General features: G+C 56.0%; 3 protein-coding genes across 3 annotated transcripts; 2 read left to right on the forward strand and 1 right to left on the reverse strand.

The window, feature by feature from the left end:
• Positions 1 to 508: 508 nt before the first annotated feature.
• Positions 509 to 1,241, forward strand: CDEST_00704 (uncharacterized protein; the record flags this gene model as incomplete). Its single annotated transcript, XM_062916863.1, has 1 exon — positions 509 to 1,241. The coding sequence occupies one exon, from the start codon at positions 509 to 511 to the stop codon at positions 902 to 904; it is 396 nt and encodes a 131-aa protein (XP_062772914.1). The 3' UTR covers positions 905 to 1,241.
• Positions 1,242 to 5,541: 4,300 nt separating this feature from the next.
• On the reverse strand, positions 5,542 to 5,742 carry CDEST_00705 (uncharacterized protein; the record flags this gene model as incomplete). Its single annotated transcript, XM_062916864.1, has 1 exon — positions 5,542 to 5,742. One exon carries the CDS (start codon positions 5,740 to 5,742, stop codon positions 5,542 to 5,544), a length of 201 nt encoding a protein of 66 aa, XP_062772915.1.
• A 2,115-nt stretch (positions 5,743 to 7,857) lies between these two features.
• CDEST_00706 (Putative AAA+ ATPase domain, ABC transporter type 1, transmembrane domain-containing protein) lies at positions 7,858 to 12,903 on the forward strand. Its single transcript, XM_062916865.1, has 3 exons — positions 7,858 to 8,260; positions 8,319 to 11,302; positions 11,421 to 12,903. The coding sequence occupies exons 1-3, from the start codon at positions 8,054 to 8,056 to the stop codon at positions 12,634 to 12,636; spliced, it is 4,407 nt and encodes a 1,468-aa protein (XP_062772916.1). The 5' UTR covers positions 7,858 to 8,053; the 3' UTR covers positions 12,637 to 12,903.
• Positions 12,904 to 13,782: the final 879 nt, after the last annotated feature.

Here is a 13,782-nt window from a genome sequence, read left to right on the forward strand (position 1 = left end):
GCGCTTCCGTCTCCCTTGCCTTCATCATTGGCTGTTGTATTGCAGACCTGTTCCGACATTCAACTCACCTTGTTGACCCACGTCAAACCACGACACCCCAAGTCCGTGACGAGGAGGCATTATCGCAGATCTAACCCCCGGCAATCTTAGCAGAGCCATGAAGTAAATGAGAATGGTGCGATCCTCAGAGCCTCCTCCAGGGTGTTGAGGGCTCAGCCGCCCGCAGCCCGCAGCCCGTTGCCGAGTAGACGTGAGATGAGCGCGTGGTACGTCGCCGGGATGCCGGCCGAGACTGACCAGCTGGGAGGCTCAAGTGTACACGCCCAAGGAACCAGGGCCAGATGCCGTGCGGCAGGCAATGTACTCGACCAAGCGTCGCGGAGCTGGGCCGTTCGACGTGACTGTTGGAGGCTGGTGCCCTAATAGTCGTTATCTGCATGCAACACCACACCGTGATTCTCTCCTGGTTGAGAGTCTCGGGGACTTTGGTAGACAGACGCGCAAGGGAATGCGAATAAATAGATCCCTTCCGCCCACATTCGATCAGAGCTTTACTCACCAGTCCTCATCACCTCAGTATCACTCTCCCCACACCCCCTCAAAGACATCTATTGTCCCCAAGCACGTTCTCAACTCTTCGAAACTGTACCTAAGCCTCGTGGCCAAGATGCCCGAATCCAACTCCAGTCTGCAGAGCTGCCCCTTCTACCGTTGCACCTGGCGACAGAAATGCCGCGGCCATTCTCTAGAGGCTCACATATACCACATGCATATGGATGAGACGCCCCGTGGGGAACCCGCACACAACACCACCGAGCCCGACGCCGGCGTCAACAATACCGGATCGATAAAATTACGCCTCAAAACCAACGCCAAGAAGGTTCGCCTTACTCTTCGGGGTTAGGCAACTGTCCATCCGCGGGCAACTCATCCCACCATCTCAGTCTTCGCACCGCCGCGCGACCCCCTCGGGACAGCATCGCAATCGACGTCGAAACATGGCCGGGGTTTACATCATACGGAGGGAGTTCAGCAAACGAAATGGGTAAATGTGTTCTAAAGTAGGATAAAAGGAAAGAAAGGGATACGAGGAATGGGAAAGGGGAGTTCCAGCTCAGGGGTGAAGAACACAACAATGAATGCAATTCAGATACGGACACGGGGCGAATCCTTTGGCCGTTTCGATTGTTGAAGCTCTTTTTTCACCACATACTAGAAGTAGGACTAAACACGGCGTTTTTGTCACCAGTTGACGGGTCGAGTGAATGGCTTACACGCGGCCATCCAAGTGAGATGCATCGACGCGATGGATTCAAGACTGAATATGCTCCGACTTGATGTCCCTGACGCCGACTTGATGTCCCTAACGCGTGCCCCTTGTAAAGGCCAAAGGGCAGGCCCAGGGGCCCGCTGGCTACTCTAGATTCCCCTCGGCACCTGATGGTTTCATCACTGCTCTTGGAGTGTCACGATTCACAGCTGGTGTCTATCAGTCTTCTAGCAGTACTAAGTGGAAGCCATGCCCCTAATCTGCGATGAGAGTACACCACAAATCACTGACATCAATCATCAGCTATGGACAGCTCGGACCGTCAGTGAGGCAAGAGCCTATCTGAGAGACTCGCATCACTGGACAGACCGCCCGCGGCGAGACACATGGCGTAATGGTACTTGGAAGGTAGGGTGATAGGGGGTGGGGGAGAAAAACTCTCTCGACCAGCCGGAATAGGGGTATCAGTTCAAGAAATGAGTCACGCTGGCCGAGGAAAAGAAAGAAAGTCAGCGAAAAGTTTCGCTTCCTGTTCACGAGATTCGAACAGCAATGCAGCAGTGACAGGTCGCGCCGCTCACCATGGCAAGTAAACTCGGCAGTCTGTACTTCTATGCGGCCGGCAGCGTAAGTATACGCCCTACGTCGCCCTGTCTGGGCAGCAGGGAGGCAAGGCAATGACCCGCCCAGCCCCCCTGAACGCGGCAAGAGAATGTCCCTTTCTGATGGGTTTATCGACAGATGGCACAGGGGGGCCGACACAATTGCGCTTGCGACCACTCCTTGAGGAGGTCGCGGGCGTGATGAGTGCGAGTAGACAACATCCGCTGCTGCGACTTGTAGAGTTGAAACTCAGGGGCTACCAGCAGGCGAGTAGGTGTCTGCATGTCGCCAACGCGCCACCCATCCCCTCTGCAAAAGGTCGCCACCGGGGAGAGCGCGGAAGAGAGCGAGGGCCTCTTCGGATGTGCTTTTTATATCATGCAGAGGCACCGGACTCAACGTAGATGAAAGATGAGTTGTGACCGGCTTCTCTTCCTATCTGCAGAGCTGCAAGTGTTTGTGAAAGATGGGAGCTGCGGATGAGACACCAATTTAAAAGTGGCGAGACGGTGTGCTCCTACACAGGTGGCATGAATCTGGATATACCTTTATGGCCTCTCGCCCGAGTCCAGAGAGGTTGCTTTTGGATCCGGTCCCCCTCGTGTTTTCACTCTGCCCGGTCTCGTGAGGGCGACCACCGGCCTTTTATCTGAGCGGCTGGACTGGAAGCAGCACGTGTAGGCACATGAGAGGCACATGAGACGAAGAGTACATGCCGTTCCGATCGGAACCACCACTACTGCAGGGTTAATTGACTCTATGATGTGGGTTTTTTTTTTTTTGGCTGTCAGGTCGGAAGTGGTTTGCAAAGGCGCAACCGCTGCCGATGGTCATGATGAGATCATGAAGGAGACGATACTAGGAACAGGAACCCTTGTCCCACGATTCGAGCAGGCCATCGAATTCAGAAGGGCGTGGAAGAAAAAAAGCAACCCGTCTCCCCTCCCCAAAGTGTAAAAATTCCATGGCAGACCGAAAAAGCTCGACAATGACGATGGCCCCCGGCAACTGCGGAATCCAAGGCATGGATGGGCGCTTGTGACGTTGGACCCCAACCGTGGGGTTAAGCGCCGTCACACAAATCTGGGAAATTTCTCTCTTCGTCTTTTTGGGCTTCTTGCGTTCGTGGACCTCTCCCCCCCTTCGCCTCAGAAGTGGCCTTGGTCTGTGGCCGTCCGGCCATGAGTTCGGGCCAAGGTAGGTAGCATTCTGGCAACCAACGGAGTCTGCCTTGCTGCGGCCTCCCCAAGGTCGCCCCGACGAAATCTGCCTCGTTGGCAAGGGAAAAAAAAGGCCCTCAATCATGGGCAAATCCCCAGAAGTAGGGCTGCCTGGTTGCCTTGCGTCCCGGGTGCAAATTTTCATGGTGGGCGCTTATCACGAGATGAACCCAGGCCGAGAAAGAGAGAAAAAAAAGGCCCCGGGGCATCAAGCGGCCCCGACGGTGTGTGTGTGCTGTGCCACATTTCGGACCACAACAGTCACCAGCGAAGGTCTCGTCGATCCCGTGCTTGAACCGGTGTGAAAGAAGCAAGGCAGTCAATAAGCGAAAAATCCTGCTGATGCGCGACGAGGCGGTAATCTCCCAGAGGAAAAGAGAGTCTCTTCTCTTTACTTTTGTGTTCTGGCCAAGCTTGGACCCGGTCACGTCACTCGAATTGCTTTCCCATCCCGCAGGTCGCGTACTGATACCCGAGAGAATTTCGACAAGAGCTGGTATACCTGGGGGTAAGTAAGTGGTATCAAGCCTGATGATGATGTGGACCTTCGTCGGTTTTCATGGACACACAGCGGTGCGTTGTCAAGGCCCCTTTCAGACTCGTGCTACCTGCTGTGCAGCTGTTCTCGACATCGAAGTTGCTGCTAACTGACAAACGCGTGCGGAAAAGGAACTCACCACCTGTTTTCGACATTCCACTCGATCGTACACGATATAAGAATACCGAATAGATGATATATACACAGGCGTTTTGGGAAGAGGGAGGAGTTCCGGGTGATGTCCGACTCGAGTCAAGTTCCTGGGACCGACATGTCGGCTCTCGAAGCGCAGACGTACTCGAGTTGTGGCATTCGTCACCCCAATCATGAATCGAGAACACGTATTGTCGGCGTAAAGTCGCCGCCACAGACGTCTCGGGTACTCGACGTGTCTTTTTATCAGGCGTTTGGCTCGCCGAACGCGGTTGTGTCGTCTTGCCTCTGGCGATTCTTTAGGAGATTTATCTTCTGCGGATGTTGGCTTACCTACTACCAGCGAGGCCGAGATGCTTTCTCGACGCGTCGCATTATTTCTGTGTGTTTTTTTTACCCGCGTCTGCTGCACAATGTCAACTGTCACCAAGGGCCCGAAGGCGCCCCGACGACTCTGCCTGCCCACGCTCGCTGTATCGAAATACCGAAGGATCCTCGAGCAAGAGACGGCAAACAAGGGATTTGGTAGCTCAGAAGCCAAAGTGCAAGTACCTGCGTTGGGCGCGCGCCTTGCTCCGACGAAGCCGGGCTGGATCGCCGGACCGCGAGTCACCCGGTCGGCCGTCCGGCCCCACCACATCGGGGGCCTCATAACGCCGGCCTCTAATTTGCTCATGGCTCCTCCTTTTCCTCTTCACCAGTTACCTGGCTACTTATGCCTTGAGCATTTCCATAGACTAATTTCGCGCAGCGCGGTCTCTCGGAGCACCACGAACCGAAATAGCGAGAAGAAGCAAGACGAGACGAGACTTGCATCTACACCTCATAAGTCTCTACTTAATGCAGTCAGTCAGCCGGTGGCAATGGAACCGAGAGCGGCGGTAACGGAAGAACCCACAAGGCAAATGGCAGACACGATCCCTTTGTGTCGTTCTACAAAACTACGTCGAGACGGATGAAAATTACTTACAACGGGTGTTTCTTGGTCGTCGTCGAAAAAGTCAGCCCACTCGGCCGGCCCGTGCCATCTCCACGGATATCCACACCACACGGTCTCTCCGCACTTGTGGCTTCAACCGGGGTCTACCCCTCCCCCCAGCGGTCCGTGGCACAAGCTTCCCGTAAGGAGTGTTTGGCTCCCCCATCGGCCGCCGGCCCCCGGCCTGGGAGGGTGGACTCGGTGTGATGTCCGTCAAGCAAAGGCCGGGCTCTTCTACCCGCGCATGAACTGACTCAAACCGCCAGCGGGGAGAGTCGGGTTTGTTTGTTGTTTGCGACTCGGTGGGTGGGGCTACAGGTTTCTGCTGTCTACGATGTAAGCGGCCCCGGCCATGGATGGCATACATCGTACAGGTACCATTAGGTTGTCACATCGAGTGGCAAATGGTTGTGCAGAGAGCTGGACCCCCTCGGCCCTGTTTTACTGGGTCACTGGCTCGGGGTTAAGAAGGGATTTCAGAGGCAATTCAATTCGCCCATCTTGAACCTAACGCCGACGCCGTCTATTGAAGCAAGAAATGCTGATCACGCTAACGACTCTTACGCCAGAGTACATGTAATCCTCTGATTTGCCCAAACCATCTCATCCCCAAAAGTCTATCCCACGGGCCGGGCCCAGCGCCTTGACGTGGCCAAACTCGAACCAGAACCTGCACCGGACGATGAGATGACAGGCCCGTACGGCAAGACAGGATGGGACTATGCTCACGGCTGATGAGCTCTCCCCCCCCCCACCCCGCTCATTCTGCTGGCCCCCTTCAGCCGGAACCGCAGACGCAGCCCTCGCGAAGCGCCGGGGCGATGTTGGGGAAAGGGAAGCATTGCCGGCCTTGGGCGTCGCAGTTTTCGCTCTCGACGCCGCAGGCCTCGTCGGTGCAGGGGCCGGTATAGGGGTTGGCGGGAGCCTGGGCGACGGAGGCGGCGACGAGGGCGAGGATGGTGACGAGGACGGCGCGCATTTTTTGTTTTATTGGCTGATTTCCGGGGGAGTGTCTTGTGCTTGCAAGTGGCGGAGAGGGGGGGACGAAGCAGAGAGTGTGGGTTTTCCGAGCGATGTGTTTCGATTGGTGATGAAAGGTCAAGCTTGGGGAGAGACTCGATGAGCGGATGGTGAGGTGGTGGAGAGATGGGAATCCTTCTCGACTGTGCGTTCGTCTCGATTATATATACACTTCTTTCACGACGGGACGAAGACATGTCATTCGACTTCACACACCACCCCCCCTTTTTTTCTTCTTCTTCTATTCTCTCCTCAAGTCCATCCATCGTCAATGACCCGCCAGGAAGTAGTATCATGTCTATTTTGGAGGGATGACAATTGAGGCTCAGTCACGGACGTCTGGCGACGCCCATCGGCCGGTGGCCCGGAAAGACTTGGCTGCAACTTGGCGGGTTTTGGATCTGGTCGGGATGGAAGGGCGACGGGTGCGGGCATATGTTGCGGGTAGCCAAGACCAAGCGTGTTATAGAATCTGCCGTTGCTCGTGAGCGGTACAGTACAAAAATGGGAGGAGAATAAAATGCCATTAAAAAAATAAAAAAAAGGTATAAAAAAAGCTTGTGGTTGTGGGTGTCTCGCGCTGGGGCCTTGGCGATGAACGTTTCAACCATTCTCTTGCGCTTCTCTTGGCTCGCTTCTGGCGCGGGAGGATGTCCGCGTCTCAGGCAGGGAGAGGGGGCCTTTATTTAGATGGACCAGAGTCCATATGGTCACAGTCTCCCCCTACGACGAATAGTGGGTTAATGATGAATGAGTTGTTAAGCTGTCGTCGTTCCCCCCACGCGCGAACGGATGGTTCAACTCTTTAGGAGTTGTTAAAATAGTAATAATAAAAAAGGGGGGGGGGCTGCATCCCTGCTGTGGTGTTGTGTCGGGAGGGGAGGGGGGGGGGGGTCTATCGGTAGATGTATTTTTGTACCGCTGTACAAGTATCTCGAGTTAGCGATCGCCGTGGGACCGGGTGCACACCCATCGGTGAATGCCACCCGGGGGATTTAGTCACGGCCCGCCGCGCTAAAAACAAACCTCCGGGTAAAACTGGGTGGTGTGTGTAAGTGTGTGTGTGTGTGTTTACACCTGTCATGTTTGCCTCAAACGCCGTCGACTAACACCCCCAATTCCAACTTGGCTTCACATCGTCGAGGAGACCCCTCCATCGGCCCAGGCCGACCCCAAACGGCTCGCCCTGCCACTGCGGTCTCGGTGTCCGCTACGTCGACCTCCATCCGTCCGGGGACGTAGTATGGTTGTGGCCGTCCGTCCAGAGAGCGCTCACCTACGCTGTGCAGGCTGAACCGGCACAGATTCTTCCACAGCCTACTCCCTCGTACAGCTTCTTCCCTGTATCTTCATCAAAGGTGGCGCAACGCCCAGCGGAATTGGATCTTGGGGAGATTCTTGCCGATTGAAAAAATGAAAAGCGAATTGTTGACTGCCTCCTTCTTCGCATCTGCCTACTTGTACCTACCTTAGGGTACCAGCTGCTGGAACAGTTACCACGTGACTGTGGCTGTGGTGGGCCAGTCAAGAAAGAACATTACATAAGCGCGTCCAGTCTCTTTATCAGCACGTGACCTTCTGACCCCGTTGTCTTGCTCTCTGCTGTGTCTGTGGCACCCCACACCAACGTCCACATCCACATCCACAACCCAACATCGATCGGTCGAGTCAAGCATCATGTGAATTGCACCCATAACAATGAGCCGCCAGTGCAATGCGGCGCGTGCTTCGCGCGCAAGAGCTCCCTTCCGCCTCGGAATCCCCGATAGTCTCTGATCTTGCCGACAACAACTCGTACGTTTCCATGGGTAGCAATCGTGCAAGAGGGACTTTTGTTATCGACAAAACCGTCCCCTTGGGATTCGATTCACCCCCCCCCCCCCCCCCCCCCGGCCGGCCAATGGATCCATCCGCTCAAGGTGACATGCAGGGCCTCCGCAACGCTCCTTCCGTATCGAGCCTGACCGTGCTATGGCCCTGGCGTGGCTGACAGCATCCCTGGAACACACGGCGAAAGAAAGCGGTTCTTCTGTCTGCGCTGCGGCGGCCCTTCTTGACTCTCCTCTCCTGCAAGAGACAGTTGGATCTGTTGGTTCGAACAGCTGCTGCTGCTGCTGCTACGCCGCACAAAGTGCATCTCATCGATAAAAAGGGGGGTTCTTCGCCGCCTCGCCAGATCACCCAGTCAATAGCCGCTTGCCCAACACCGATGCGCTGCTGCTGCTCGACTTTGCGCTTTGTCACCGCCCGCATTCGCCGCACCTGATTCAATGAGCTTCTCCTGTCTAAACGACGACACATTGGGCCCAGTCGTCCACGGCTGCCGCGATGACTTCGACTTCACCCTCAAGTTCCAACAGGTCGTCTTGTCAATTGTCCCGTCATCCATATTCATTGCCGCTGCATTCCTTCGCCTTGCCCACTTGTTCCGCCAGCAAAAGGTCGTCGACGCCGTCGTCCTACAATGGCTCAAGCTTGTGAGCACCACAAAAACATCGATTGTTCCCACACACTTGTTCTGATGCCCAAAAACAGTCTTTGGTAGTGGTCTACACCGGCCTCCGACTCGGCCAACTAATCTTGTCGGGCCGCGGCACTTATTGGTCCTCGCAGTCCGGAGTGGCCTCTGATGCGATGGCCTTCATCGTCGCCCTCGTCATGATTCTACTGTCGTTCCTGGAGCATCTCCGCTCGCCACGGCCCTCCATGCTGCTAGGCGTCTACCTACTGGTCACCATCTTGTTTGACGTCGCCCAAGCGAGGACTTTGTGGCTCTCGTCCGCCGCCTCCACCAACGAGCTGCAGCAAGCTCGTATCTCGGTTGCCGCTGTCGTCGTCAAAGCAGCCATTCTCGTGCTCGAGTCTCGCAAGAAACCCCGGGCAAATCTCCAAGCGCAACAGAGTCCGGAGGTGACGACTGGCATCATCAGCCTTTCGACCTACTTCTGGGTCAACAATCTCTTGCTCGCGGGGTTCCGCAAGCTGCTCACCATCGGCGACTTGTATGCCCTCGACCAATCAATGTCCGCCGAGGTCTTGTACACCAAGCTCTCGCCCCATCTGGAGAGAAACATCGCCCAAGGCCGCAAGCATGCCCTGCTCAGGAGTCTCGCCGGCACGCTCGCGGCTCCTCTGATTTTCCCCATCGTGCCGCGACTCTGTCAAATGGGCTTCAAGTTCTGCCAACCCCTCATGATCGAGAGCCTGCTCAACTATCTCCAGGAGCCCGAAGGAGCTTCTTCGCCCAACAAGGGCTACGGATTCATAGGTGCGGCCATGCTCATTTACCTTGGCATGACCACCTCCTTGTCGCTGTACTGGTACTTCCAGGAGCGTTTCGTACACATGGTGAGAGCGACCCTGGCCTCTGCCGTATATCGCAAGACGACCACCATTAGTCTGTCCGCCGCAGACGATTCCGCCGCCTTGACCCTCATGAACGCCGACGTGGAGCGTGTCAAGATGGGTTTCCTGCCCTTACACGAGTATTGGGCGAACACGGTCGAGGTCGCCCTGGCATGCTGGCTGCTCCAGCGTCAGATCGGTGCCGCTTTCGTGGCACCCGTCATTGTCGTCATCGTCTGCACCGCCGCCTCTACAGTCACGGCCCGACTCACCGGCAAACGCCAGACGCTCTGGATGGATTCGATTCAAAAGCGAGTGGGGGTTACCGCCAAAGCCATCTCGAGCATGAAGGCTTTGAAGATCTCGGCCATGTCTGGCCCCATAGAAACCCTGGTTCAGGGCCTACGGCTGAAGGAGCTCAGTGTGGGTGGTAAGTGGCGTTTGATGCTCCTCGCTGCCGTCACCATTGCCTACACGCCGTCCCAACTCGGCCCCGTCATGGCATTCGCCGTAACCTCCCAGACCCTCGATGTCACACGCATCTTTACTTCCATGGCATATCTGATGCTCCTGGCCAGTCCCCTGGGAAGCCTCTTTCAGTCGATTCCGCAAATGGTCTCTGCCTTCGCCTGCCTAGGTCGTATTCAGGCTTATCTCGACAAGGAAACCCGGGTCGACTTCCGCAAAACGCCCGACCCTCCGCTTCTCTTGGAGAAGCACGCTGATACCCCAGACCCGGAGCCACAGACAGCGGCTATCGAGGCGAAACAAGCCTCGTTCGGCTGGGTTGAGGGGAAGAACGTCTTGGAGGATATTGACATCACCATTCCTGCTCACGCACTCACCATCATCGTGGGCCCTGTGGCGTCCGGCAAGTCGACTCTGTTGAAGGGCCTCCTCGGGGAAACGCCGGTCAGCTCCGGTGACGTGCTCATGAGCGTCAAGCATAGCAGGATCGGATACTGCGACCAGTCTCCTTTCCTCTACAACAACACGATCAAAGCCAACATTGTTGGTCATTCCCAATTTGACCCCCAGCGCTACAGCCAAGTCATCGAAGCCACCATGCTGTCCACCGACTTTGCCACGTTCCCCAAGGGAGACGGCACCAACATCGGAAGCAACGGTCTGACGTTGAGCGGCGGCCAGCGGCAACGAGTTGCTCTTGCTCGTGCTCTTTACTTGGAGACCGACCTCCTCATTCTGGATGATATCCTCAGCGGCCTCGATGCGACGACCGAAGAACACGTCTTCCGCAAAGTATTCGGTAGCGATGGCATGGTCCGTCGTAGAGGCATCACGGCCGTGCTGTGCACGCATTCCGTCCGGCATTTGCCACTGGCCGACCATATCATCGCACTCGGTGTCGATTGCACCGTGGTGGAGCAAGGCTCCTTTGCAGATCTCCAGACGAATGGAAAATATGTGCAGAGCCTGGAGATCCAAGAGGCCGAGGAAAGCCCCGAACCAGAGGCTGATGCTGATGCTGATGCTGACGGCACTCAGGCCGACGAAACGACTCCTTTGGCGCAGGCAGTGACGGAAGTCTCGGTTGCGGCCGAGGAATCGGACAAGGCACGTCAGCTGGGCGATTTTGCCGTCTACAAGCACTACTTTGGCAGCATCGCGACGTGGGTCATTGCGGTCTTCTTCTTCTGGTGCTGCGCATACGGCTTCACCTCCAACTTCCCCACCGTGTGGTTGAAGTTCTGGTCTGAAGACGTTGTTGCCTCGAACCCGAAACGCTCGGGATCTTTCTACATGGGCATCTATGCGCTTCTCCAAATCATGTGCCTTGGGTCTCTGATGGCGGTTGTCATGATCTGCACGCAGACCATGATCTCCCAGTCAGGCTCGACGTTGCACAAGCGGGCGCTGCGGACGCTCATCGGTGCACCTTTGCGCTTCTTCGCCACCACGGACACGGGGACGGTGACCAACCTGTTTGCCCAAGACCTGGCTCTGATAGACAGCGAGTTGCCTATGGCCTTGATCAACTTCTCGGTGCTGTGTTTCGCTGTCATGGGCATGGCGGCCGTCATCGCCATTTCGTCACCGTGGCTGGCCATTAGCTACCCTTTTCTCGTCGCAATTCTATACGTTGTGCAGACGTTCTACCTTCGGACGTCGAGGCAGTTGCGTATAATGGATCTCGAAGCAAAGGGCCCCCTCTAGTAAGCAGCCGTGACCTCTCTCTCTCTCTCTCTCTCTCTCTCTCTTTCACTCACTCTCATTCTCTCTCTCACACACACACATGTGGCTTTGGACGACGACTAACTGGTCCCCGTCTAGCTCCCATTTTATTGATACTCTCAAGGGTCTAGCCACGCTTCGAGCACTGGGATTCATCGAATCCGACATAGGCGTCAACAACGTTCTCCTAGATACCAGTCAGCGGCCGGCTTACCAACTCGCAATCATCCAGCGCTGGTTACAGCTGACGCTGAAACTGCTTGTTGTCATACTCGCCACCGTCGTCGTGGCGCTGGCAACCCAGCTCCGGACGAGCTCCGGCTTCACGGGAGCGTCCCTCGTTACGCTCATGACATTTGGCGATACGCTGACCACGATTGTACAATCATACACGGTGCTCGAGACAAGCATCGGGGCCGTGGCGCGTCTCAAAACGTTCAGCGATACGGTGACCCCAGAAACCGGACCCGAAGAGAACATCATCCCCAAAGAAAGCTGGCCCGAAAACGGCGCAATCGAGATCAAGGCAGTTTCGGCCTCGTACGGGGCCCCTCAAGGTACACCAAGCGCGGGGGCGGAGACAAAGCCGCCGAGTGATCTCGCCATCCGGGACCTGCATCTTTCGATTCGCCCAGGTGAAAGAGTGGCCATATGCGGCCGGACAGGCAGCGGCAAATCGTCGCTCATCCTGCTGCTCCTCCGCCTGCTCGAGATAGTCCCCGGTAGCGAAAACGGGATTGTGGTGGATTCTTTGCCCGTCGACAAGATCGACCGTGACGCGCTGCGGCGCCGCATCATAGCCGTACCACAAGACGCCATCTTTCTTCCAGATGGCTCGACCGTGCGGGAAAACCTCGATCCTTTCCAAGTGGCCGACGAATCCGAGTGTCTCAGCGTCCTGGAGCAGGTCGGGCTGCTCGACGGGATCCAAGAACGAGGCGGAATCGACAGCAGTCTCACTGCAGACTCGTTCAGCCAAGGGCAGAAGCAGCTGTTCTGCCTCGCTCGTGCTGTATTGCGCCGGCGCGTCAAGAGCCGCAACGGGATGGACGGCGGCATCCTCCTGCTCGACGAGGTTTCTTCCAGCGTCGACCGGGTCACCGATCTCGCGATGCAGGACATCATCCGGCGCGAGTTCGACGGGTACACGATCATCATGGTGTCCCATCGTCTGGACATGGTTCTGGAATGCGACACGGTCGTTGTCATGGACAAGGGGCACGTGGCCGAGAAGGGCGCGCCTCGCGTGCTCAAGGAGCAAGAAGGGGGCATGTTCAGAGAGCTATGGAACAGCAGCAAAACGGCAGAGGAATGAAAATAGTCAGTTACGCGCGCTCGCTCGATCGGGCCAACAAGATCAGAAGGAAGATGCAATAACCGCATTCGATGGGTGGGAAACACTGCTTCGGTGCTTGCGCCGATTGGATTTCGTTCGGATACTCACTCCGCTCGGGCAAACGCGTCTACACGGCACAGCATTGCTCATCTCACCCCCTCTCCTCCCCTCCCTCCAGCCTTGGCTACCTCTTTTTAGAGAGTTGCCTCTTTCAGCTTTAATAATCAATTCCTGTTGCCTCACCAAGCAAGTACCGCCTTTGTCATGGGGTTTTTTTTTCTTTTTCTTTTTGTTTTTTAATCATTTCTTTTTAGCATTTGATACACCAGCACTTATGGAGGCGATGTGGTTGTGCCATAACCCCCCTTTTCCCCTCGCCGTAAAAACTGATACTTCGCAGTACATGATGACGGGAAAGGCCAGATAACTCAAGATGAAGCAGAAGAAGCAGAACTCTCCTCGAAAGGCTCCCCTCGACAGGCTCTCCCCAGTATGACTCGGTCGTGTCCACAACCCGCTAATGCGCTTTTCCTGATACCACCTTACGGAAACGGGACGAACTCCAGGCTGGTTGAATCCTTCGCCAAGCTTCATCGATACCCGTTACAGAAGATCCGACGGCGGGAGCTGCCGCTTGTTGTTACCCGATCCCAGCCCGCCAAGATTTCATACATACCTGTGTAGGATCCTTTAGCGTATAAGGACCCCGATCGTCTTGGATAGGAGAGTTCGACCTTCCTAAAGTCATCAGCCCAGGCGCCAGGAGACAACGTTCTGTGCGAAGAACTTGATAGAATGATGTTCAGATGTTCGGCCACCCTGCTTGGCGGCTCCTACGGGCTCGCCCCTGGATCCCTACACCCCCTTTCCCCTGAGGATTCTCATCCTCCGCCCACCTAGGTAACTAGTTCGAGACATCCCAATGTCCCGATAGCGTTGTAGAAGTCGGCCTGAAAGAGGAGCCTCTATGACGAAGGATGCGTGATGCGTCGTCTGCATGCAATGCGGAGATGCCTTGAACCCCTGAACCCCCTCCCTCCCTCCCTACAGAGATAGCTCGCCTCGTGGCGATTCCCACCGGCTCGCCAACAGGTTCAGCAAACCGGCTTCGTCGCTTACAAAAAG

The sequence above is a fragment of the Colletotrichum destructivum genome, chromosome 1, assembly GCF_034447905.1.
Source record: "Colletotrichum destructivum chromosome 1, complete sequence".
NCBI lineage: Eukaryota > Fungi > Ascomycota > Sordariomycetes > Glomerellales > Glomerellaceae > Colletotrichum > Colletotrichum destructivum.

Bases quoted from the DNA above. Each gene is read 5' to 3' on its own strand.
- CDEST_00706 (XM_062916865.1), top strand. From the start codon at position 8,054: ATGAGCTTCTCCTGTCTAAACGACGACACATTGGGCCCAGTCGTCCAC. The intron at 8,261-8,318 runs GTGAGCACCACA...GCCCAAAAACAG, and splicing joins TCCTACAATGGCTCAAGCTT to TCTTTGGTAGTGGTCTACAC. The intron at 11,303-11,420 runs GTAAGCAGCCGT...GTCCCCGTCTAG, and splicing joins GAAGCAAAGGGCCCCCTCTA to CTCCCATTTTATTGATACTC.